The 24,839-nt window shown below is 44.6% G+C and overlaps 1 protein-coding gene across 3 annotated transcripts in view; it reads left to right on the forward strand.

The window, feature by feature from the left end:
- Window positions 1-3,973: 3,973 nt before the first annotated feature.
- Window positions 3,974-24,839, forward strand: part of TRAF3IP1 (TRAF3 interacting protein 1) — a 72,347-nt gene continuing 51,481 nt past the window's right edge. For all 3 annotated transcript variants that reach the window (XM_044003918.1, XM_044003919.1, XM_044003920.1), the window contains exons 1-6: window positions 3,974-4,144; window positions 8,705-8,773; window positions 10,689-10,850; window positions 15,545-15,688; window positions 15,802-16,281; window positions 20,102-20,182. In XM_044003918.1, coding sequence (XP_043859853.1) covers window positions 4,022-4,144; window positions 8,705-8,773; window positions 10,689-10,850; window positions 15,545-15,688; window positions 15,802-16,281; window positions 20,102-20,182 — 1,059 coding nt within the window. In that variant the 5' untranslated portion in view covers window positions 3,974-4,021. The remainder of the gene's footprint in view (window positions 4,145-8,704; window positions 8,774-10,688; window positions 10,851-15,544; window positions 15,689-15,801; window positions 16,282-20,101; window positions 20,183-24,839) is intronic.

The raw sequence follows: 24,839 nt of genomic DNA on the forward strand, positions 1-24,839 counted from the left end.
TAGCACAATAATATTTCATCACCATCATATACCACAGCTTGTTGAGCCATTCCTCAATTGATAGGCATTCCTTTGATTTCCAATTCTTAGCCACCACAAAAAGAGCTGCTAGAAATATTTTTGTACAAATAGATCTTTTTCTCTTTTTGGGGATGTCATTGGGTTATAAACCTAGCAGTGGCATTGATAGATCACAGGGTATGCCCAGTTCTATAGCCCTTTGGGCATAGTTCCAAATTGCTCTCCAGAATAGTTAGATCTTTTCACAACTCCACCAACACTGGATTACTGTCCCAGCTCTCCCACATCCTCTCCAACATTTAATATTTTCCATTTTTGTTATATTTGTCCTTCTTATAGGTGTAAGATGATACCTCAGAGTTGTTCTAATTTGCATTTCTCTGATCAATAATGATCTAGAGCATTTTTTCATGTGATTATATTCTCTTCATTTTTTTTAGTTTTTAAAATTTCATTTTTCTGCACCTAAAAAAATAATTTATTTCCCTCATTCTCTAATTTATTTTTACCTTCCCTTTCTGTCTATTCTAGACCTTTGTCCTTCCATTGTTCATTTTTTCCCATTTTTCTTGAAATCTCTTCCCTGGTTCCATGCCCTCTCATTCTTCTGGGTTTTAATTGTACCAGGTATTATGATTCCATTTCTTCTGAGGTGGGTCTCTTTAAGTACTACATCCCTGTTGATTAAATTCATTGCAGATCCACATCTCCTTTTATATACTATCTGGTTTATCCTATGAGAATATTCATCAGTGGCTCCAGCTCCCACTACTGACACAAGATTTTCCTCTTTCAGTCTCCCTTTTTCAATCCCTCCCTTTGTCTCCTCACTCATTCTACTGTAGCTTCTCTTCTTCATGAGAAAGTGCAGGAGCTATTTTCCCTTATGGCTGGACTTTGACTTGATTAGGATGGAGCACATATTTCCTTCTATGTATCTCCTCTCCTAACCCCTTTTATGTGTCCTCTCATTTTTTAATTTAATCCCATAATAAGCACTGATTCACTTGTAGGTGGGGTGCTGTGAGATTTAGCCCATGATGTTTTAAGCCTGTTTCTTCACCATCACTTTGCTTTGATTTCTGCTTTCACCTTTTCCCCTTCATGTGCATTTAGAAAGAAGTCTCAATGATCTATCTTGCTGTCATTTTGTTGGGGTTTTTTTGGTCCTCATTTTCTTTTATTTCTGTTGTCTCAGGTGTCTGAAAAGCCAATAATGCTATGGTTTTCTTTCTGGGAATTCTTTGGATGTTGCTTTTTAAAATTTGAACATCTGTAAAGCATAAAATTCTAACTGTGATATCTAAAAAATCTAATGTGTGGTTGCCTTAAATTAGAAGCTTTAGCACCAGTCTTTGGGCATTAAGCATTTATTAAAGTATATTAAGGGTTAGCAGAGGGGGGGATGGGTGGGGAACAGCCTTCATCTAGCTACCTAAGAGTGAGAGAGAGTGTTCCTGCTGCCAACAGCCTATTCCTGAATTAAAAGACCCAGATCCTTAGCCACTTCTCCCAGAAGCCCCCTGTGAAACAGGAATCAGGGCCATCCTCACACAGCTCCAAGCTAATTTGCTGCTAGCACTGATTGACATGACTAACAGGTGGTAACTTCTGGATGCCAGGCCACTTCTGGATGCTAAGTCATATGTTTTCTTTTCAGGCTTGGTTCTCACAATGTCACTCTCAGCAGGGGGTGGCGGTCCAATTCTCAAACTCCCCCCTGTGTTTCATGCAAAGAAACATTGTTTCCTTACATGAAGCAATAACATTATAGATACTTATAACCCACAAAGTAAAGGGAATGAAAAGAGAAAAAAAGAAATTGAGCGTCGCATTAATAAAGGCTAAAGGGGGTGCTTCCCTTTCAGCAGGTGGACATTACAAACAGAAAAAAACTAAAGGGGGCACTCCCCTTTAGTAAATAGACATTATAAACAGTGTATACAATGTGGAAAAGGAAAATAGGAAAATGTCCATTTAAGTCTTTGGAAGTCTTTTCTTAGATGATTCTTGGGATGTCCTCGGGGTATAGTTGTGGAATGGAAGTTTTTCAGGTGTTTCAGATGCTGGTAATCAGCTGGGAAATTTTCCTACAAAATTGAGCTTAACATAACTTTAAATAGCTTTGTCAATAATCAAATCAAACAATGAGAATTCTCCAAAACATGTCTAAGGAAATTCAAAAATTTTAGTTGTTACACATGAAACCTATAAGAAAAACAAAAATTAAAACATTCTCTAAAACTTAATATTACTATACTCCCCCTTGTAGAGAATAAATTGAGAAGACAATTGTGATATTAATTTAGAAAATAATTTTTATCTTTGTTTCATCGCTTTTTGCATCATCTGCCTAATTATCCTCATGCCATTATGAGAAATTAAAGAATCTAATATAATTGGTGGCAGATGTAAAGGCCAAATCCAACATTGTATTTATCATGACACCTGAGATAATTATGGGGATTACCATAAAAGAATAGAGAAATAACTTAGTCAGGCTTAATCAGATGCATAGGATTGAGATGTCCATGACATCAGGCATATAGGAGGGAGGATTGAAGTCAGGTGTCGAATGAGATGGCATAGCCCCACCCGGTGCCATGTGGAGGAAAATTAAACCAAGAAAATCCAACTTCGACTCTTGCCAATAGCCGTTTTCTGGGCCTTTCCCAAAGCAGTGAAGTACCTGGACTTTGTGCATATCTCCCCTTTTGTGACAGTTCAATGTCTGCTCTTGTATGTATTCCTCTTGTGATTAGATGGCATTTTGGCCAACTGGCATCTGATAACTCAGAATGAAGGCAGTTAATGTATTAAATGATAAGTTCCCATAATCCAAGTCTAATATGGATTTAAATGTTGAGGATAATAATGATCACAAAAAATTTGAATGTGCCTAGACTCAGAATATAATATACAATTATGCAATAATTTCAAGTTACAACTTTTTTTTTACTAAGTATACAATTACTTTTGTCAAAAATCAGAACATATGTTAATACAAGTTAAAACACAATCTTAAAAGAATAAGAATCTCTACAAAAATAAGCCCAGGGTCACACAGGGAGCACACATCAGAGAGGGGGCATCCGACCTGGTCCTTTGGTCCGACAGCCAGTGGCCATTTCCCGGGGGGGGGGGAGGGGGTTGAGGTCCTGATGTAAGGACTTGCAGGGAATTGGATTTAAGGGAGGGAGCCCTGTGCAAGATCACTGGCCTCCCTCCCTCCTCCAGAGCCATGGAGGGCCAGAGGTGAGAGAGACATCAGGATGTTTAAGGCAATTGGGGTTGACTTGCCCAGGGTTACACAGCTAGTGAGTGCCAGAGGGAAGGGTGAGAAGAGAAATGGGGCAGGGGAGGGAGGCAGAGGAGAAGGGAGGGTGGAGAGAGAAGGGCCCAGAGGAGGGTGACCCCTTCCCACCAGACTGCCCTGGAGGCGGGGCCAGAATCCTGGCTGTTGCAGTGAGGAGGGCGGTGGGCGGGTCCAGAAGGCTGGGAATGGAGAGGGGCGGAGCTAACGGGGAGCGGGAGGGCAGCGGGCAGAGGGTGCTGGGGACTGGACACAGGAGGTGGGCGGAGCGTGCAGCTGAGGAGCGCTCAGGGATGCTAGAACTCTGGTGGTTGGGCCTAGGAAGACGGTGGGTGGGGCCGGGCCGCTGGGGGCAAGGTTGCCGTCAGGGGGCGGGGCCAGGGCTGAGGCGGGCCGCCGATTGAGGATGGCCTCTGGGGGCGGGGACATCTGAGACAGCCGGTCGGATTGGCCGGTGAGGGAGCGGGGGCGTGACGCCAGCAGCGGCAGCGGCGGCTTGTTGCCCGTTGCTAGGGCGGCGCGCGCTTGGCGACAGAACGCTGTGAGTCCGCGCAGGCGCCGTTGCAGAGCGCGGTGCATTGTGGGATGGGCCGGCGAGCTCCGCGGCGACGGCGGCGGTGGCGGCGGGAGCGGCGGGGCCGGGCGGCGGCCTGAGGTGGCCGGGCCGGGGCCGGGGCCGGGGCCGCCATGAACGCCTCGGTGGTGAAGCGCACGCAGGACGCGCTGGGGAAGGTGATCAAGAAGCCGCCGCTGACTGAGAAGCTGCTGAACAAGCCCCCGTTCCGCTACCTTCACGACATCATCACGGAGGTGCGGGCCGGGCCGGGGGGTCCTGGGCGTCCGCGCCGAGGAGCGCGGGGAAGGGGGCGGGAGGGCCGCCTTCGCGTCGGGGTCCTCCCTGCCCCTGGACAGATCGCCACTCACGACCTCGGGAGCCGCGCCAGAGACCCCTGCCCGCGCCGAGCGCGTGGTGCCCGGCATCGAGTAGGTGCCTAATAAGTGCCGACTGTGGGTCCGGGTCGGACTGGAACCCGGATCTTCCCGGCTCCAAGCCCCGTACCCGCCCTGCCGGGCATCGTTACCCCCAACGTCACCCCCAGGGGCCTGGTAGCCTCCCGGGATGGGAGGCTCACCACCTCCTGCCGCTTTAGGTGGGAGCGAGGAGGCCAGCAGCTGCCAAGCACCTACTGTGTGCCGGGCACCTACTGTGTGCCGGGCGCTGCGCTCGGCGCCAGCGATAGGAGGAGAAGGAAGACACGGCCCGGGGCCTCTGGGACATTGGGACCTGTCCGGACTTCCAGGGGATGGGATTTAGATGGGGAGCGGCGCCCGAGGTAGTATTACATGCGGGGAAACTGAGGCCTAGAGATTGTGTCATAGACTGAGAACTGGAAAGGGACCCTAAGGGGGCGGGAGATTCAGAGTGGGTATTTGGGGAGCTGGGAAGGCTCCGGAAGGGCCTCGGGAGGAGGGGGGGGAGGAGAAGGGGGGGAGGGAGGAGGAGGAGGAGGAGGAGGCATGCTTGAGGTGAGCATGCAAGGAGGGAGCTGGCACAGGCCCAGGAGGAAGCTGTTCCTTCCCTGAGACCAAATGTGTTTTTCGGTCAGTTGCCCGCAGCAGAACCAGGGGGTGACTCTCCCCCATGACATCCCGTACATACTCGGGCCCTTCTTGAGGTTTAACCGTGGCTTTGTCTCAGTGGCTGTTGAGTGTCGCTAGAGCTGGTGCCTCTGTGTGGTGTCCAGGGTCTTCCAGCTTCTTCACTTTGAGAAGGGCTCATACGGGGGCTCCTTTCTCACATCAGGGTCAAGGACCATTCATTGAATGCTGAAGGTTCAAACTTTCTAGCCTCTTACTTAGAAAGGGATTTAAAACTTCCCCAGCTGCGGTAGATAAGACACTTTGGTTTGTCCATGTTGCCATGGGAAGCTACCATGTTTCCCGATTGCTCTCTCTGCCAGGCCTGTCGAAACTCCTCTAATCTGACTGGGAAGGAGGGGTGCCTTTAGCTACCAGATTAAGGGCATCTCTTAGCTCTGGCACTCCTTGGTTAATCCCGATATTCTGGTGCTTGTGAGTGCAAACTTTCTTTACAGATGTACATCTGTGAGAAACCAACCAATTGATTCTGAAAAATCATGAATTCTATTTAAGGGCAACTCAAATACTTTGAGCTAATTAGAGGAAGTGTGACCTGTCTGAGCACCAGGTGTTATTTATTGCCGAGGTTTAGTGTTTCCATCACAAATAGGAATAGGCAGTCTACAAAGTGAAGACAGAGTTTTTTGTTTGCCTGAAAGAAAGTAGAATTCTATCCTTGAGCATCAGCCCCCAGCAAAGAACTTACCCTGGCAAGATGAGCAAGTTTTCTACTTTGTGCAGTGCCTGGGATAAGATAAATCGAAATATTCCTAAGAAGGCAGCTAGGTGGCTCAGTGGATAGAGCATCAGTCCTGGATTCAGGAGGACCTGAGTTCAAATGCGGCTTCAGACACTTGACACTTACTTGCTGTGTGACCCTGGGCAAGTCACTTAAACCTCATTGTCCCACCCTCCAAAAAAGAAAAAAAGAAAGAAAGAAATATTCCTCCACAGTCTGGGCTGCTTGGTTTGTTGGGAAAACACAGTTAAAGAATTAAAGAATGCAAGCTGGATTCTAATAGAGGTTTAGCAGTTCCTGAGGATTCCCTACATGTCCCATTCTCCATGTTTGATAATTGGTCCATCTGTTTCTTCATCTAAGTCGTCAGACAGTAAACAGCCTAGACTGTCCACCAGTTCTCAACCCTAAGTTGACATAGATCCATCCATTAATTTATGTTGGCTTTGTTCATTCAGTCAGTTCAAAATCATTTAACTGGACTCTCATCTAGCCTGAGGATTCCAAGCCTTTTCAAGTATGAGGACCCCTTTTTTTAAAGCAAAATGTATAGACAACATATTAGTATCAATTGAAAAAATACACAACAAAATGACATTTAATTCATTAATATATAAAATTGAATTTAAATCTTATTCATATCACCATTTACATGTATTTAAAAAATAACTTACATCTGCTTCTGCCTTCATTATTTCCATTGATACCACCATCACCCACCCAGTCCCTCCCGTTTGTAACCTTGTAGTTAACCTTGATTCTTCCTCTTGTCCCTTACCTTCATATTGCCCTGTCTTCCAGTCTTCCCCCTGTTCTCCATTCTGTGAATTGCTGTCTGCAAAATCTCCTGCATTGTCTCTGGTTCTTTGCTTATCCATTGAGAGCTCTGGATACTCACCCTGTCTTGGCCATTAACTCTGTACAATTGAGCCAGTCATCACAACTCTGTTAGCCATGGTATGCTCCTCTGTAAAATGGGCGGGGAGGGGAGGGGAGGGGAAGTACTTACTATCTTGTGTGAGGGATTAGCCTTTTCCTACTTAGCCTCAGAGGGGCAGCCCTACGGACCATTTGGGGATGGGACAAAGAGGAGAAGTGAGATTTGATGTAAGAATAAACATCCAGACAACTGGGGTTTTCCCCAGTAGAGTGGGTTGCCTGGGGAAGTGGCAGGTTCCCTTGTAGGAGGTGAGGTGCCTTCAAGAAAAGGTTGGGTGTCTGTTTGTGGATGTGTTATGCTGAGGAGACAGTCTTGCTCAGGTGCTGATTGGCCTCAAGAACCTTGGATAATCTCTAAACTCTCAGGTCCTCTGAGGTCCATGGGCTCCCATTCTGACATTCTTGGGCTCATTGGTTGAGGTTGTAGAGGAGTGAGACTGAAGGAAGAAAGAAACAAATAGAAGATTTGAGTCTTCCTAGGGAGGCAAGACAACTCCATTGTGTGACGGAGGACCAGGAGTCAGACTTGAGGGATTGTTGGCCCCAGCCTTTCTGGGGCCATAGACTTCTGTCTGTCTTCCGAATTTATCGATCTACCTAGGTAATATTGAATCTGTTTACTTTCTGGTTAAAGGCCTTTGGAGTCAGGAAGACCTGGGTTCAAGTCTTGCCTCCAACATAGATTAATTCTATGACCATTGGCAAGTCACCTAACTTCCTCTATCCCCGTACCTACCTCCACCCCCCAAACCCCCAACTTTCTGAGACTATATAAATTTCAGATGAACTGATCAAGTGCCTTAGTGGAGTGACTCTCCCCACAGGAAATTCCCTGTATCCATGGAATCTGAGGTCTGAACTGCTCTAGCATCCCCTCAAAAGAAAATGCCCTTGAAAATTTGCAGGCTCTGTTAGCTTGGATGAAAAGCACCTGGGCTTTTTGACCCCAGTAGTTCTTGCCCATGTGTTTCCAGATGTTTCCAGGGGACTCTGCCCCTGCCCTGGGAGCGTTTTCATCTCACAGGGGCCGGTTGATTTGTCCGTCAGCTCCTTTAAAATGCTGGGACCATTGAAGTCTTGCAAAGGCTTTTTGATAAAATCGATGTAAAGTTTCAGAGGGAAGTTTTTAAAATGGCTAAAAAGTTTTTGGTGTTTTGTTTCTATTTATCTTATTCTTTCTGATGCTTTCTGTTTTTGTCTTGAGGGGCAGTCTGGCATGGTGGGTAAAAGAGCTGGCCTTGAAGCCAGGAGCACCTGCTGACTGTGAGACCCTCAGTGCTTTGGGCAGCTCTCTACAACTCTTCGGTTGCCAAGAAGGTGCAGACTTAACATTGGCAGGGGGCATGTCCTTAACAAGGAGTTTCTTTACCGGTGAAATCACAGGTCCCGTCCCTATCTCTGGCCCTTCTGTTTTGTTTTTACATCACATGTTTTTCCTGATTATATCTTTCTTTCCTCTTTCTATTGAACCAGCCTTTGTGACAGAGATTAAAAAAGAAAAAGGGGGGAAAAGCAATTCAGTAAACTGACCACTATATTAATGGTGTCTGATAGTGTATACACTATTCAGTTCCCACTGGTCCCACCTCTGCAGTGAAGGGAGGGAGGAAGGTTTCTCAACCTTTCTCTGGGGCCAAGCTTGGTCATTATAATTACAGTGTTCAGTTTCTCCTCCTTCCCTCCCTCTCTCCCTCCCATCCATCCTTCTTTCCTTCCTTCCCTCTATCCTTTTTTTTTCTTTGGTTCTTTTAGTTTACAGTGTAGCTATTGTTTATATTATTTTTCTAGTTTTGCTTACTTTATTCTCTATCTGTTCATGGAAGACTTCTACTTTGCATTCATGAATCTAACTGCCTTTTTTCTTCTTCAAGCTGAATGTTGATCTACCAGCCATGAGGCTTTGATGGAAGGGTTTCTTGATTATCAGTTGCAAATAGACCTAGAAGGACCTAAAGCTTTGGATGTTTCTACTTAAACCTGTTAACTGAATCTAGACTAATGATGCTTTCTAGTGTAATATTAATAATTGACCTTTTCTTTATGTTTTGAAGGTAATTAGAATGACTGGTTTTATGAAGGGTCTCTACTCAGATTCTGAGCTGAAATCTGATAATGTTAAGGTAGGTTTGAAACCATCTCCCTGCTTCGGTTAATATTTTTCTTCCTCCTCCCTAACCCTAACCATTTTCTGAAGGATAATGCTGTTCTCAAATCTTGTGGATTTTTTAATCTGGAGAAAACACTTAAATTCTATGACTCTCCCCTTTTTTGGAGAGGAAAGTGACAATAAGATGGTGAAAATGGCTCCTTACACACTTGGTTTTACCTTTGGTTCTGAGATTGTTAAGATAACACCAGTGAAAGAGATGACTGATTTTACTTTTCTTTTGGATGCGGGGAACTCTCTGAAACCATATTTGTTCTTTTCTTTGAAAGAATCTGCTGTGTGTTACTTTCCCATACACTGACTTTATATGGTTCGTGTCCCTGGGCCCCTCATTAGTGAGCCCTTATTCCAGGTAGTAATGAAATCTCCTGAGGTTCGTTGTATAAACAGAAGAGCAGTGTTAGAACAATTGGGAAAGTATTTTTCTTTAGAGAAAGACCCTAGGAGAACGTATCTCAATTATCTGGAACTCCATCTATGTTCAGATTTCACACCCTATGCAATCACTTAAGAGGGAGCATGACTTGGGGAGCAGTTCTGGATGTGAAGTCACAATGGCCTCTCTTTCAGAAGCCACCTGTCACCCTCACTGTCCATGGGACTGTCTCTCATTCTGCTTCCCAGAGTCTCAGGCAACATGCCAAGATTAGCCTGCTGAGTCTTAAGTGAGTTGTCAGGTTTCCATTGGTAGAGAGTGTTCCCACTCCAGCAGCACCAGTGCTAATGAAATCATGGATTTGCTGATGATCTTATCATTGTATATTGTCATGAAAACAGCAAGACTGCTTTCTGGGCATGCTGAAACCATTATTCTGGTACACTACTTGGAAACTACTGTCTTTGGCTTTTATGAAACTCATGCCTCTGTAACGATTGGAATGACGCCCCCTGCTGGAGACTTACTGTAGAAGAGTTCCGCCCATGAAGTGAAGGTCTTTGAGGGCAAGACCAGGAGTCTTTTCTTTGGCGTCAGGAAGTGACGCGGGCGAGTGGGAGGAGGAAGAGACTGGCGCTCGGTCTCGCTGTCTTTTCCTGAGGACTCTGGTGGAGAGCAGAGCTAGAAATGTGCTCTCCCTTTAATAGACAGGAATCTAGGCCTTCCTTTCTCTTTACCAAATTCTTATTCTCCTTAATAAATGCTTAAAAGTCTAACTCTTGCTAAAGCTTATAATTTATTGGTGACCACTCATTAGATATTTTAGACAGTTTAGCTAGAATTTTAACCCTTAACACCTCCATATGTATTTATTATTGATTATTAAGGGAAAACAGACTTGGAAAAACTAAATGTAGCCTTAAAGACTCCCCCGCTGGATGTCACTGGTGAACCCACCTCCCTCTAGTGCCGATAGAGCAGAGCAGGCAGCTCACTCTTGTCTTTCATGTCACGGGCAGCTGTGATCTACAACTCAATGGTGGCAGCAGGAGGATATTCATTATTGGGTTGACAAGATAGGCTTGGGGGACAAGGAGCAGCTTGGGACTATCCGCAGAATGGAGCTCAGCCGGATCTCATGCCATTTTCCTTTCATCTAGTGTTGGCCTTGGCCCTTGGACTATCTCCAGGATCTGTTCAAGAACTATGTACTGTTGTATTAACTAACTCACGGTGACCTTGGTCATCTGAGAAGAGCGTCTTGTTAGCGTTTCCTTAGGAATGAGATTTGTGTTTCAAAGGTTTATGTTAGGAGTCCTAGAATGAATTGAAGGGGATTATTTTTATTTACTTAGAGAGATCTACAATTTCTAAATGTGAAGTGCTCTTCAAATTAGCCATGTTTATTCGTGATGAGAACTTTATTGGTAGAATGTTAAAGATGATGGAAATCTTGACTTTAAATATTGCATTTTAAATTTCAATCTTTCAGGATAAAGATGCAAAAATTAGCTTCCTTCAGAAGACCATAGATGTTGTGATCATGGTTTCAGGAGAACCGTTATCGGTGAAACCAGCGCGAATTGTGGCAGGACATGAACCAGAAAGAACGAACGAGCTACTCCAGGCGATTGGAAAATGCTGTCTCAATAAGGTAAGACTCAGGACCAAGTCAAAACAGAAGCATCGGGAATGTGAGCGTGACTTAAAGAAGAATTCCGAGGCCTTATGGGTTTGCTGTGTGGCAGGGGCCCTTTTCACTCTGCGATTCTGGCTTTCACCTTGTTCCCTGAGGGATGTTTCTGCTTCTCTTGCATCATTTACAAAGCTGGAGGTTGGGGGAAGGAGGTGCGGGGCGTGGAGAGGCTGCGGCCCTGATTCCCCAGCTTTGCTTCCCCATTAGATGAGGTGAGGAGAGAACTGCGGTTCAGATCAGCCAAGGAGCTCATGCAGGCCTTTTCTTAAAAACCTCTCTTCCTAAAATTCTGCCAGTTAGGGATTCATCTCCTCTACTGAGAGCATTACATAAATATCTATTGTTGCTGCTGTTTAAAATGCCAGGCAGTCTCATATCTTCGTGTGAGTTCCTTCTTCATTCTCGATGACTGTGTCTCTTACATGTCACTCCCGTTGCTGACTGTGCTCTGCCCCTCTTCACCAAAGGTGAAATACCTCTGGGTCCCACCTTCTAAAGATGGAAGAGAGGGGAGAAGAGGCTGCTTCTTTTTCCTCGGGGGCCAAGCTTGCCATTGTAATTGGTGTCGGTCATTTTAATCAGATAATCTGAGCAAGGCCTTCCTGATAGCCACACTCAAGAAATGAAAGTTTTCTGGGGCTAGCCAGCGGGAAGCCTTGAGATTTTCAAGTCAAGGCAGATTGGGGGCAGGGCGGGGTGGATTTTGGACAATCTGGAGAAAGGTAAGGGAGAAGAAATGGGGTCCGAGGGTAAACCGGACTTTTCAAATGTTCCACTTTGGCCTGAGGCTCTGGCGTATCAGGTGCTTTTGCGTGTTACCCTAGCAGACTAGGTGGAAAGAATGTTAACCTCGGCTTAGCAAACCTGAGCCAGGCCTCCCTCTTCTCGGTTACCTCAGTTAAGACAGACAGAGCCTATTTAGGTCTCACTGTTGATCTGTTAGGAGAAGAAGGGAATGGAATAGAAGTTGGCTGAGGAAGAGAAACCAAATGTGTCTCCCACCTTCTTCTCCTCCTGTTGTCTAGGCAGCTTCCCATGATTTCTCTTTTTTAAGACACAAAGAATGGGGCAGCTGGGTGGCGAAGTAGATAGAGCACTGGCTCTGGAGTCAGGAGGACCTGAGTTCAAATCCAGCCTCAGACACTTGACACTTACCAGCAGTGTGACCCTGGACGAGTCACTTAACCCTCATTGTCCCACAAAAACAAACAAAAAAACAACAAGAAACAAACCAACAGAAAAAGAGACAAAGGAAAGAAGCCTGTAGTGAGACCCTGCTGTGTAAGGCCACTGGGCTAAGCACTTTACAGGCCAACTTCAGATAGAAGCATCAGGAACATGAGCAGAATATTAAGAGTTCCGTGACCTGACATGTCATTCTGGATTCTTGGAGCCTCATAACAGTCTTGAGAGGAAGGTGCTATTATAATTATCCCCATTTTACAGGCAAACAGGAGCTATCGATTTGCCCAGGCTCATGCAGCATTTGAACTCAGGTCTAGTTGACTCAAGGTCTGGTGTTTTAACCATTGTACTAGCCAGCTGCTTCAAACCCAGAAGTTTTAGAATGTAACCCAGATGTAGATAGGCACCCCCTGCTAGAATGCCTTCTTGCAGAGGAGGGGAGAGTCTTCTCAATCCCCAGTGGCTTCCATGCAGTTTTTTTCTGGAGACAGGTGGAATTCTGCTGAAGGTTCATTGTGATCAGTGTGTGCCTGGATGCTAACTTCCCTAGCCTTTCTCCCGCTTTGGACGCCACATTGATTCAGGAGCTGGGGCTGGTCCTAGAGGACCCCAGACTGCTTAAAACCCTTGGAATAGAGAGAGGAGAAGTCTGTTCAGCACCCTCAGGCCAAGGGCTACTGGATTGTGGGTGTGTGTCCTCTTTCCTCTCCACTGACCTTGGCGTGTGGGCCTAGAGGCCTTTTGCTTTTGTCTGAGATCTCTCCCCCAGCCCCACTGGTGTCTGAGTTACTAGGTTTGTCTTCCTTGATCAGAGGCCAAGGAGGGAAGGAGGGAGGCTCAGTGCCCCCAGGATAGCTCTGCCATGAGATACCATTAAATGGCAGCACCTAGAGGCCAGGGACCATTTCCTTGTCTCCCCAGTGCCAAGCACGGGACCTGACACAGAGCACAGACTGAATCCATCTGTGGCTTGTTTCCTGAGTGATCGAGCAGACTGTTTGCCAGCTGTGTGGCCTCAGCCTCACCAAGCTCTTACAGCTTTAGGGGGGGACTCAGCACCATCCCCAGAGTCTTGCTTGGGGGACAGCTCCCATTTACACTGGCCTCCCTGGAGATGGGTCAGTGTCCTTAAAGCTAATAGAGTAAGTGATCTCGACCTAGAGCTCGGGAACTGGGCCTCCAGGCAGACACCAGCAGCATGGGCCTTTTTCTATTTTTTTTCTTGTTCAGAATTTTATTTTCTAAAACATATATAAAAACAAATTTTGACATCAATTTTTTTAAAGCTTTGTGTTCCAACTTCTCTTTCTCCCTCCCTTCCCACCCCCCACCCACAAGAACTCAACCAATTCAATATAAGTTATACATAAGTAGCCATGGAAAACATTCCCACATTAGCTAGGTTGTGAGAGGAAACAGTTAAAAAACAAAATTTCAGATTAAGGAATTGTCAAAGAAAAAAAATTTAAATGTGTTTCCATCTGTTTTCAGATACCATCAGTTCGATGGGTTGCAATTTTCATAAGTCCTTTGGGGTTATATTGGATCATTGCCTTGCTGAAAATAACGTGCTTGCAAGCAGATCATCTTACACTATTGCTTTTATGTTGTATACAGTACATTTCTCTCTGCTTCAGTTCATGTAGGTCTTTCTAGGTTTTTCTGATAGTATCCTGTTCATCGTAACCTGAACATAGTACCTTAAACTTGACAAAGAATTTTCTTGATAATAGCCCAGCAAAGTAGGTACCATACGTTTTGCCATTATAATCAATCATCACAACTATTTCCCTCCATCCTATTCCCTTCTCATGATATTTACTCTATTTTCTATCTTCTTTTACCCAATTCCTCCTCAAAAGTGTTTTATTTCTGACTGCCCCCTCCCCCGGTCTGCCCTCCCGTCTTTCTTTGAGCTAATTCTGTGTTCTACATTTTTCTTCCTCCCTCCCTCTTAAATCAAGCAATTCAATATGTCATACTTGTGTAGTTTTGCAGAACATCTTCACCTTCCTTGAAAGTGTTTTGCTTTTTACTGCTCTCTCCCCCAATCTGCCCTTCCTTCCTTCCTTCTTTCCTTCTTTCCTTCCTTCCTTCCTTCCTTCCTTCTTTCCTTCCTTCCTTCCTTCCTTCCTTCCTTCCTTCCTTCCTTCCTTCCTTCCTTCCTTCCTTCCTTCCTTCCTTCCTTCCTTCCTTCCTTCCCCTCTTCTCCCCCATCCCCTTATCTCACTCCCCTCCCACTTTCCCTCAGGTCAAAAATATATTACTATACCCACTTGAGTATGTATGTTATTCCCTCTTTGAGCCAATTCTGATGATAGTAAGGTTCACTCACTCCCCCACTCCTTCCCACTCTTCCCCTCCCCTCCATAAGTTTTTTTCTTGTTTCTTTCATGTGAACTACCTCTCCCCAGTCCACTTCTGTCCTTCCTCCTCCCCCCATCTATTGTTCCTACCCCTCAACCCTATTTTAAAGATGTCATCATGGGTTAGCTAGCTGGCACAGTGGACAAAGCACCAGCCCTGAATCCAGGAGGCCCCAAGCCCAAATCTGGTGCCAGACATAAGACACCCCACCCTGTTTACCCCACAAAGAACATACTCTATTTCTATTTTGCCTTCTGCTTCTAGAATATCAGGGCAATTTTCCCTGACAATCTCTTGGAAGATGCTGTCTAAACTTACTTTGGTCATGGTTTTCAGGTAGTCCAATGATTTTCAAATTATCTCTCCTGGATCTGTTTTCCAGGTCAGTTGTTTTTTTCCAAGGAGATATTTCATATTGCCCTCTATTTTTTTTTTATTCATTTGGATTTGCTTTACTGTGTCTTGGTTTCTCATAAAGTCACTAGCTTCCATTTGTTCAATCCCAGTTCTTATGCAATAATTTTCATCAGACAGATTTTTTTATCTCCTTTTCCATTTGGCTTTTCAAGCTGTTGACTTTTTTCTCATAGCTCTCCTGCATTGCTCTCATTTCTCTTCCCATTCTTTCCTGCACCTCTCTACATCTTCCTTCCACGTCTCCTACTTTCTCTTCAAAATCCCTTTTGAGCACTTCCATGGCCTGAGACCAGTTCATATTTTTCTTGGGAGCTTTGGATGTAGGGGCCCTGAGGTTGTTATCCTCTTCTGAGGGTGCCCCTCGATCTTCCTTGGGGCTAAAGAAACTTGCTATTGTTCTCAACTTTCTTTGCTTCTCATCTTTGCCCCTTCTCTTCAACTTAGGGTGTTTCCCAGAGTGCTGGGAGGTGAAGTCATAGGTGTCAGGTGGGACTTGAACTCGGCTCTATCCATGATTACACATGACATCTCAGGGAGTTAAGGAGGTGGGCTTTTACACTTTTGGAGCTGGCCACGGGCCAGGCTCCCCAACTGATAGTAGATGCTCCCTTGAGTATCTGGCAGATTTGCTAACACTCTCATTTTATCTTTTCCTTTGATTTCCCTCCCTTTTGCACCTGAAGCTCTCAAGCGATGATGCTGTGAAAAGAGTTCTCGCTGGAGAGAAGGGGGATACGAAGGGGAAATCTGCACTGACTTCAAAATCCCAAGATCTTGATAATAAGGAGTTTAAGGAGGAAGATCCACGGATTCAGAAAGAGAAAGAGGTAAACCGGGAGCCCCCATTGTGTGCAAACAGAACCTTTGGGAGGTGCCAGAGAATCTGACAGAATTCCACACTTAGAATTTGTTAACTTTTATTATTTCTCTGCTTGTTTAGGACAGGAGGCACTCTGAAATCAAAGACAGAAGCACAAGCCGAGAACGCAAACAAAGAGAAGAGTCTAAAGAAGAAGAGAGCAAACAGAGAGAAAAGGACAGGGACAGAGAACGAGAGAAGAGCAAGGAGAATGACCGGGAGAGGCACAAAGATCCCGACCGGGACAAAGTGAGAGACGGGGAGAGAGACCGAAATAAGAACAGAGCTAAGCCGGAGCGCGAGAGAGAGAAGAGCAGAGACAAAGACAGAAGCAACAAAGACCGAGAGTCAGAACGTGACAAGGAGAAGGACAGGAAGAATGACGGGGTGAAAGAAAAGGATCGGTTGAAAGAAAGGGACAGAGAGAAAGAGAGAGAGAGAGATCGAGACAAGGGGAGAGAAAAGGACAGGGAGAAACGGAGAGAGCGGCTGAAAGATGGGGAGCACTCAAGAGAACAGGAGAAGGAAAAGATCAAGGAGCAGGAAAAAACAGAAAAAAAGGTGAGCCCCTTGCCCAGGCCTGGCCACCTTTGGGCCTCGGCTTGGGATGAGCCCACATGAACTGGTTCAGTGCCTGGTCCTGCATTCAGCAATAGGCTCGTGAAGACTAGGGGGTGAGCCAAGTCAGTCTGACGCGCTGCAGGGCCCAGGGCATTGTCACAGTGTTAAGTTTGTGTCTAGGGTCCATAGATCTTCATCTCTCTCTCATCTCTGACTTGAAGGTCTGAGTGCTGCCAGCCCCAGCCCCAAGGCTGACTACTATCAGGGGCCAGTTATAGAATGTCCCTGAGCTTCAGGAAGCTTGTGGACTAAGTCATCTCCAAAGGTCCTTCTCCCCCGCCCCAATATCGTCTAAAAGGTTTCAGTGGTCTGTGCTGTCTTTGGTCTACTAGTGAAGAACATGTAGTTGGCCTTGGGCTATCAGGAGGATTTTTTAAAGACAAGGCATAAATAACAATAATGTATTTAGCTGGGGGTCTTGGAGATTGGGGTCATTTGACTAATTAATGTAGCTTAGCTGTTGTTAAGCAGAAAACAGAAGAGGTAAAAAAAAATAAAAATGACATCTATTTTGACTTGTTATCCTGGGAGGTACAATGCAAAAGACACAATGGATTTTGGTATTTCCTCTCTTGTCTCCAGATTATCTTTCTGAATACCAGTTCCTCTTGTAGAGATGTAACCTAATTACAGAGAGAGCTGGAAGGGATCTTTGACATCTCCTTAGACAGAGAAACTGCCCAAGCTCACATGGGAATTTGGGCCAGGATCTCCACAGAACCTAAATGTTCTGGTTCCCTGGCCCTTTGTTGCTTACGCGGTTCTATACCTCCTGTGTAGATATCGGAGGCAGAAGGGGTTCCATGAATTCGTACTAACTGTGGGACATAATCTAATTTATTTGGTTGATTTATTGATTTGGTTTCTTTTGGTTGACTTATTTCTTCATTTTAGTCCTCAGTAATGCTTTTCTATCATTTTTCCCCTTACTGTGTTTTTCCTTTTTCTCCCTAAAATTGAAGCAGTTTAAAAAAATTTAGGATAATTATTAGTTAGGTTCTTGTTTATTAAGGTTTTACTGCACCCCCCAAGGGACTAAGAATTTTACTTTCAAATATTTCCTTTCATATGCCCCTTGAAAAAAGGTTCTAGTGTTATGTTTTATAAAAACCTGAGGTCCATTATGACTTTTAGAATTTCTAATTGCTTTCATATGTTCCTCATTCTCTAACCTCTCCTTAGGAGGTTGCCTCACACATGGTTAACAAGTCCCTGCACTGTAGTGGATGGCATTGAAAAGAGACGTTTTTCTTAGGCCCTTTGAAGTAAGGACTCGGGCCATTGCCTCGAGATGAAGGCCTGACTCCCACATAGCTAAAAGGGTCCCTGCATCTCTTTCTGTAAACTAACCTTGGGCCTGTTGTAGCTAGAACATGCTGCCTGCATTAGCCATTTCAGTTGAGAATAGTTGTTTAGATAGAAGCAAGATGCATTCTCATCAGCGTGGCTCATTTAGGGCAAAGCTGTGGGTAACTGAATGTGGGGGTCACGAAAAATTGGGCAACAGTCACAGGTTAAGGCTAATGGCTACCCATTTTGTACACCCTATGCCCCGTTGTTGTGTGAATATTTCTCAGGAAAAAAGGGGTTGCGAGTGAAAAAAGTTTCAGAAGCCCTGATTTAGGGAATTGCACTGAGTCATGTTATGTGTGAACATGTCAAATGGCATTTTTAAAGGATGCTCTGTGAGATTAGTAGTGGATGTGCTGCCTTCTTTGAACCACAGACTGGTCAAGTGACGTTCCCGAGGTCACAAAGCTCTCACACACACCAAAGAAAGATTTGGCACCTCAGTCTCATTTTTCTGGTTTCTCTGCTTTCTCCAGCACATCATGTGTTCACAAAATTGGACCATTCCAAATTCAGAATTTAAAAATGATCTCATTCCAGGTCATTGCCAACAGTGCGAGAGGTTATTCATTTATAGTTCCTAACTTAGTCTCATAAAATGTCTTTAGGCCATAGAGGGTCTTAAAAATGAAGAGTCTGTAGGTGTGGGAGGTCTAAGTTTGAATGCTACCTTGGTTTGGAAGTACTTGGATCCATTAAGAAACATTTTGGTCAAATTAAACATTTAATTAAATAGGATTGAATGAATTTTTAAAATAAAATTTTATTGATATCTTTTGATTTTATATCATCTATATTTCCCTTCTCCTAGAGATCCATTCCTTACAATAAAGAAGGAAAAGGGCAGAGGGGAGGGGAGGGGTAGTTCAGCCAAACTAACCAATATAACCCCAAACGCGGCCATTGTGTTCAGCATTCCAGACCCAGTGAGCTCCACACCTGCAAAACAAGAGGGAAATGCTTGCTCATATCTCTGCTGGGGGTCTCTGGGGGAGGCAGGTTTGGCCATTATAATTTATCATTTCGCAGCATTCAGTTTCCAATTGTTTTGTTCTTTTCCTTTGGTATCGTAGTCATGGTGTATATTGTTCTATTTATTTCACTTGGCATCAGTTCAGATCTCTTCTCATGCTTCTCTGTTATTCCTTATTGTCATTTCTCGTAGCATACTAATAATCCATTATGTTCATATACTATAGTTTGTTTAGCCATTACTCGATTGATGGCCATCTACTCAGTGTCCTGTGCTTTGGGACCACTCAAAGTGCTGCTATGAATTTGGGTTGAACACTGTTTTTGTCCATGACTTCCTTGGGGTATACATAGCCAGCAGAGGGATCTTTGGATCAGTGGGTACAGGCATTTTAGTCCCCGTCTTTGCCTCATTACAATCGATTTCCAGAACACCTGGACTGAAGAAATATTTCAGAGGGAATACAGATATAGGACTTCTGTTCACTGGGGAGAAGTCCATCAAAGAAAGGATTGGGGCTTTTAAATCATCTCTTTTAACAACTCTGCTGCCTTCAGACATGGTCCTCTCTTGGCCGGCCTCGATGGCAAAAGGGAACCAGGGGCATCCCATGAAAAAAGCGGGAGGCTGGAGTGTTTAACCCACTTCCGTAGCCATCTGCCTGAGAGAATGGCTTTAGGTCAGCCACTTGACCTGTACCTTAATTTCCTTGTAGGCAAAATACTTGGCCTATCAAAGAGTTTTTGTTTCTTTCTTTCTTTGGTGAAGCTTAAATGAAATATCTTTTGTCTTCCAAATTATAAAGAATTTCTTCATTCACATTTCAGGGGAACATATAACTTTGCCAGGTTTGTATCATTTGATCACAATAGTGCTTAATGGATTGAAATACTTGTAATGTGAGAGCACTGTCAAGAGTTAAGAGTGCAGGGGCAGCTAGGTGGCACAGTGGATAAAGCACCGGCCCTGGATTCAGGAGGACCTGAGTTCAAATTTGGCCTCAGACACTTGACACTTACTAGCTGTGTGACCCTGGGCAAGTCACTTAACCCTCATTGCCCCGCAAAAAAATAAAATAAAAGCACTAGCTGAAGAGTTAAGGGCACAATGTAGCTGTTATGTGTGGACCCCGAGGAAGTTAGGGACAAATCTGTACCCCAGTACTATAACAGTTCATGTTAGAAATCTTAAAAGGAAGTATTAAACTACATTGTATAATTTTTATGAGGGAAATTGATAACCTCTGTTGGGTTCTGCTGTTAGCATTTAAAATAATAACAACAAACCCAGACCTTAACGTTGTGTGATCTCACTCACTGAAGAAATAATTATCTTTCTATGTATAGAAGTCATGTTAAATGTTTTGATGTCTTCTTAGATGTTGTTATTTAAATATTCTAACATAGAGAAAAAAAGTGTTTTTTAATCATTTTATAGGCTACAGGCACAGTGGAGAACTTGTCAAAAAAATTCTCGGAGTCATCTATGAAAGACACCAGAGTGGACATGGACAAAGAGGTAAGCATGGCAAAAATGAATTTAAGCTCTTTGATATATTAGGTAAAACATTGACTCACTGAAAATGTAGTGGAGTTCATGACTGGAGGAGAACTGCCTTTGTTAACATAGAGTGAAACTGCGTGCGTGCGTGCGTGTGCGTGCGTGTGCGCGCGCGCGCGTGTGTGTGTGTGTGTGTGTGTGTGTGTGTGTGTGTGTGTGTGTGTGTGTGTGTGTGTGTGTGTGTAAGAGAGAGCGAGCGCACACAGGCCCACCAGCTCATTTTACTCTTTAATAGAGCATAAAGCAAAAGAGAAATGAATTATTTTTAAAGGAAACTTTAAACAATCAGATATTTTAAGCTTTTACTTTGAATCCTTTTGCCAAGTTTTATTACTTTTGTTAAATGATCACAGAGATTTTCCTCCGCTACAGAGCTTGAATTTGATGTCATTCAGATTTGAACCTCAGGGCTGCTGACAGAGCAGGAGGATATTCCTGGATAGTCCTTAATTTACACAAAGAACAGTGGCTTCCATTCTGAGCAGGCCTGGCTCCAGACTCTGGTCTGTGCTTTCTGGTGTTCAGTGAGTCCCACGTTGATGCTGTATCTCTTCAACTGCTCACACTCACATGCCGTGTTCTCCCAGTACACTACAGACTTAGGTCAGGTAGCCTCAAATGAGCCCTCAGCCTCTGCACGGTGATGCCTTTGCTTCTCCTGAATAGTTTCTCTATCTTTTTCACTAGAGAAGTTTTCTCTAAACCTTTTATTCCCTCTTCTACTTCTGCCCCCAATCTCATTCCTTCACCTCCTATTTTACTGAGAAGATAGAATCCATTTGCCACATGAACTCCCTCTTCTCTCCTTCTCTGTATCTCAAAAGCCTTTCACGTAATCTCCCAGTTTTTCATCCTTTACTTCAGTCCCTAATGAAGAGGTGGCCCATCCCCTCTCCAAAGCCAGTGCTTCAGTGACTTTTTCCCTTCTTGTCTTCCCCACAGTGGTCAGCTTTCCTCTCTAATCTTTATCCTCTGTCTCTCTACTGACTCCTTGTCTCTCCCACCTTTAGATCCTCCCTGAGTTCTACCACCTGCCCATGCTCTCATCCCTTCCACACTTGTTGCCTCCACTCCTCTCCTCCCTTTTCAAAGGCCCCTGCAGTCTGACCAGTGACCTCCATGTCTCATGTGCTTTTTAGCGTCATGTTACTTGATGTGGAGGAGGTTCTGTCCAGAGTCCTCTTGTCTTCTCTCTGTGATGTACTGTGTGCACCTGTGCAGGTGACTTCCAGACCTCTTTCCCCAACTCCAGTTCCACATGTCCAGCTGCCTGTTGGGCATTTCCAGTGGAAACCTACCGTAAGGCACCCCCAGACCCAACATGTTCAAGCAGAGCTCATTACCGCCCACCCTCCCAGCCCCATTCCACTTCCAAACTCTTCTAGTTCTGCTGAGGGTGTCACTGTCCATCAAGCAGCTTTGCAAACTCAGCTCTGTGCTCAGTCCCTCCCCCCCATACTCCACAAGTAGAATTAGTTGCCAGATCTTGTTTGTTTTTGACTTCACAGTTTGGTTAGTAACTCCTATTCTGTCTGTATCCTAACTACATTTTTTCTATGATGTTAGTTATTCCTTCCAGCTTTGTGTCCTCTGCAAATTTAATCAGTATATGGTCTATGCCTTTATCCAAATAATTGGGAAAAAAAAGTTCAGTAGCACAAGCCCCTGGTATATTCCAGCCAAGGTGATTAGGAGACTTTGCGACTCAGTCTACCCTTTCAGTCATTTCTGAATCTAATTGTACTATTGTGTCATTCACATCTCCCCCATCTTTTCCCCAAGAACAACACAAGATACTTTATCTACTCCAACTATACCTATAGCATTTCTCCCTACCAGTTTGGTGATCTTGTCAAGAAGGGAAGTAGTTTAGACCTGTTCTTGATGAAACCATGACTCCTTGTCACTGCTGATTCCTTTTTCTGGAGGTTCACTAGTGATTTCCTTAATAGCCAATTCTCAAATTTTCTTGGGAATTGAATAACTGGCTTCCAGCTTACAGACTCTAGGATTCTCTTCCCTCTTTTGAAAGTTGGCAAAAACTCTCAAGAAGAGCACTCCTCTCATTCTGTAGATACAATTGATAATGGTCTAGCAGTCACATCTATCATTTCTTTGGGGGATCTGAGTACTTTTTCTCCTGGAAGAGAGTCATACAGTGCTGGACATGGTTGGCCCCATCACAAAAAATGAAATGGACTGTTTCCAGGGTGAGACTGGGCAGTCTCATCTTTCACTAATTAAGAGTAGAAGTCAAAATCAACATTAGACTGATAGAAAGATTCCAGATGAGAAGACCCTGTGAACAGTTATAGCCTCTTCAGTGTCATTTATTCAGATGGACCATAGATGTCGGAAGATAGGAAATTGATGAATGCAGAGATGCTGATTCTGAATTGTACCATTTTTCTGTAGGGGCTTAAGTAGTATAAAAGAGATGCCACAGAATTGATATACCGGTTTAGGACTCTAGCTTTTATATGAAATACTACAGAGAGGAAGGTGGCTGAGTTTGAAGATTCTGTATCAGCAAATTGTAAACCTTAGTGAAATTGAGAAACAAGCACGGGGAAACACAGGAAGGAGATTCATTTACATCCCAGTTGAGTCATGCCACCCTTGGACAATTAGCAAATGAACAGCAAATAAATGGGATGAGGAATAAATTTGTCCATATCTTTGTTATTTTCATCATCAGTGACAAAGGAACTATCACATTTAGATCCTATCTCATCAGGCCATGTTGTATGTGAAATAGAATTGGCCCTTCTCTATACTAGTTGTCTAATGACGGATCAGATATAGCCATGAAGCCGACATGAGAAGGCAGAAAGGAGGCTTTCCGAAAAGAGCCTTGACAGCTGGTTTACATCTTTACAGACACACAGTTGTAGAAGCTGAGGGGGCACAGTGTCTTGCCGTGTTTATTGTTGATTACAAAAAGCATTCAACTTAGTAGAGCAAAATGAAGCCTTCAGGATCCTCCTACAAGCCTTGTATCCAAGCTTGTATGAGATGCCTTACAAATTTAATCACAGAGGTAACAGTCTTCAGAGACCCTCTGATTGTTGATGTCAAGGGGGATGCAAAAATGAAGAGAATGTGGTCACTCGAGGAGCTGGGGCTGCTCCCTGCCATGGAGGATGTCTTGTCAGAGGGCCAGATGGAAGGAGAACTCCACTCGATGCTCTTGCTCGTGGATGAGCCCTCCAGAACACTGGACCCATTCTCCAGACCACCTGGATAAAAGAAGGGACTCCTTTTCTTTGCATGGCTTCTCCCTTGATTGAGCAGGTATGATTGGAGCACCATTTGCTGTGACTGCTAAGTCCCTGCATGGAAATGTGGTTCATCTTTCCCTAAAAAGCTGATGAACTTGTTCTTGTGACTTAATTACTTAAGGAGGCTGAAACTGCGTACATGGCATCACAGTCATCTAAGACGTTAAATCCCCACTGTATACGTGGTCATAAGACCTCCAGTTTGACAGCTTCCCTGCAGACTTGTAAGTGAACACACCTTCCGGACTGACCAGCAGCATGTCCATGTGGAGATGAGAGCTGTATCCACTGGAACCCACGCTATCTGTGCTGAGTATTCTTCCCATGCTATTAAGTTCGGTTTGATTCATAAAATCTTAGGTAGTTTATGAGATTCTCATTTTATTCTCATTTTTAACCGGAACCATTAGAAATGTGTTCTGGATGCTTGGTCTTTTCCACACTGTGGCCTTTAAGGGAATCCATTTGCCTTCTCGAGCACAAAGAACAGTGGCATCGAATGCATTCAATGTGCTAATAAAATTCTTTATTGTAATTGAGGATTTGGAAAAAATAACCTTGTTCTCTGTTATGTGCTAGCACAAAATTGCTAATGACCAGATGTGTGGATCATGGCAGACACTGATTCACTAGCAATAGAAAGGGGAAAAGTCCTGTATCAGTGGGTGTGTTCTGGCAGTCCAGGGTTGTCAGAGCCTGTCATAGATGGCAGATGTAGGCAGTGGGGTGGTGGGGCCAGGGGCAGGGTGGGGGGGTGGAGAGGTGTTATCCTTGTTTTATAGAGAAAATGACTGAGGCCTGGAGAGATGACTTGTCCAGGTTGTGCATATGTTAGTAGCAGAGTGTCAGGGAGTCAGGGGAAGGATTCAAGATCTCTGGTGTCCTTGGTACCTTCTGACTGGCTTGATACTGTTTGGAAATTTGATTTGGGAAGAGTAAGCTCAGAGTTGAATTTCATACTGACCCCAGATTTAGCAGCTGGCCATCTTAGCAACACTCCATCGACAAGCACTTATGGAGTGCCTACTGTGTGCCAGTATGTGCTCCAATGTTGTGCGTCTCAAATAGCCTCTGACAACCGAAGCCCAACTCTTGGCCTTCTTGTGGCGGAACTGTTTGTACTAAAAGGAGAAGGGGCGAAGGCGAGTCACTGGTGCCTTAAAACCAGATGCTTCGGGAAGGTGGGGCTCGTTAGCCTTGGCAGGCAACCCACCTAGGGGAAGGAACCCTGCTTTTAAACCTCCACTGCCTTGCGGCTATACCCATATATGGGAAAGGCATCAGGAGTTAACCCTGAGGAAAAATCAGGAGTCGGAGTCCCTTAGGCAGTTGGA

Source organism: Dromiciops gliroides, chromosome 4 (assembly GCF_019393635.1).
Source record: "Dromiciops gliroides isolate mDroGli1 chromosome 4, mDroGli1.pri, whole genome shotgun sequence".
NCBI classification, from domain to species: domain Eukaryota; kingdom Metazoa; phylum Chordata; class Mammalia; order Microbiotheria; family Microbiotheriidae; genus Dromiciops; species Dromiciops gliroides.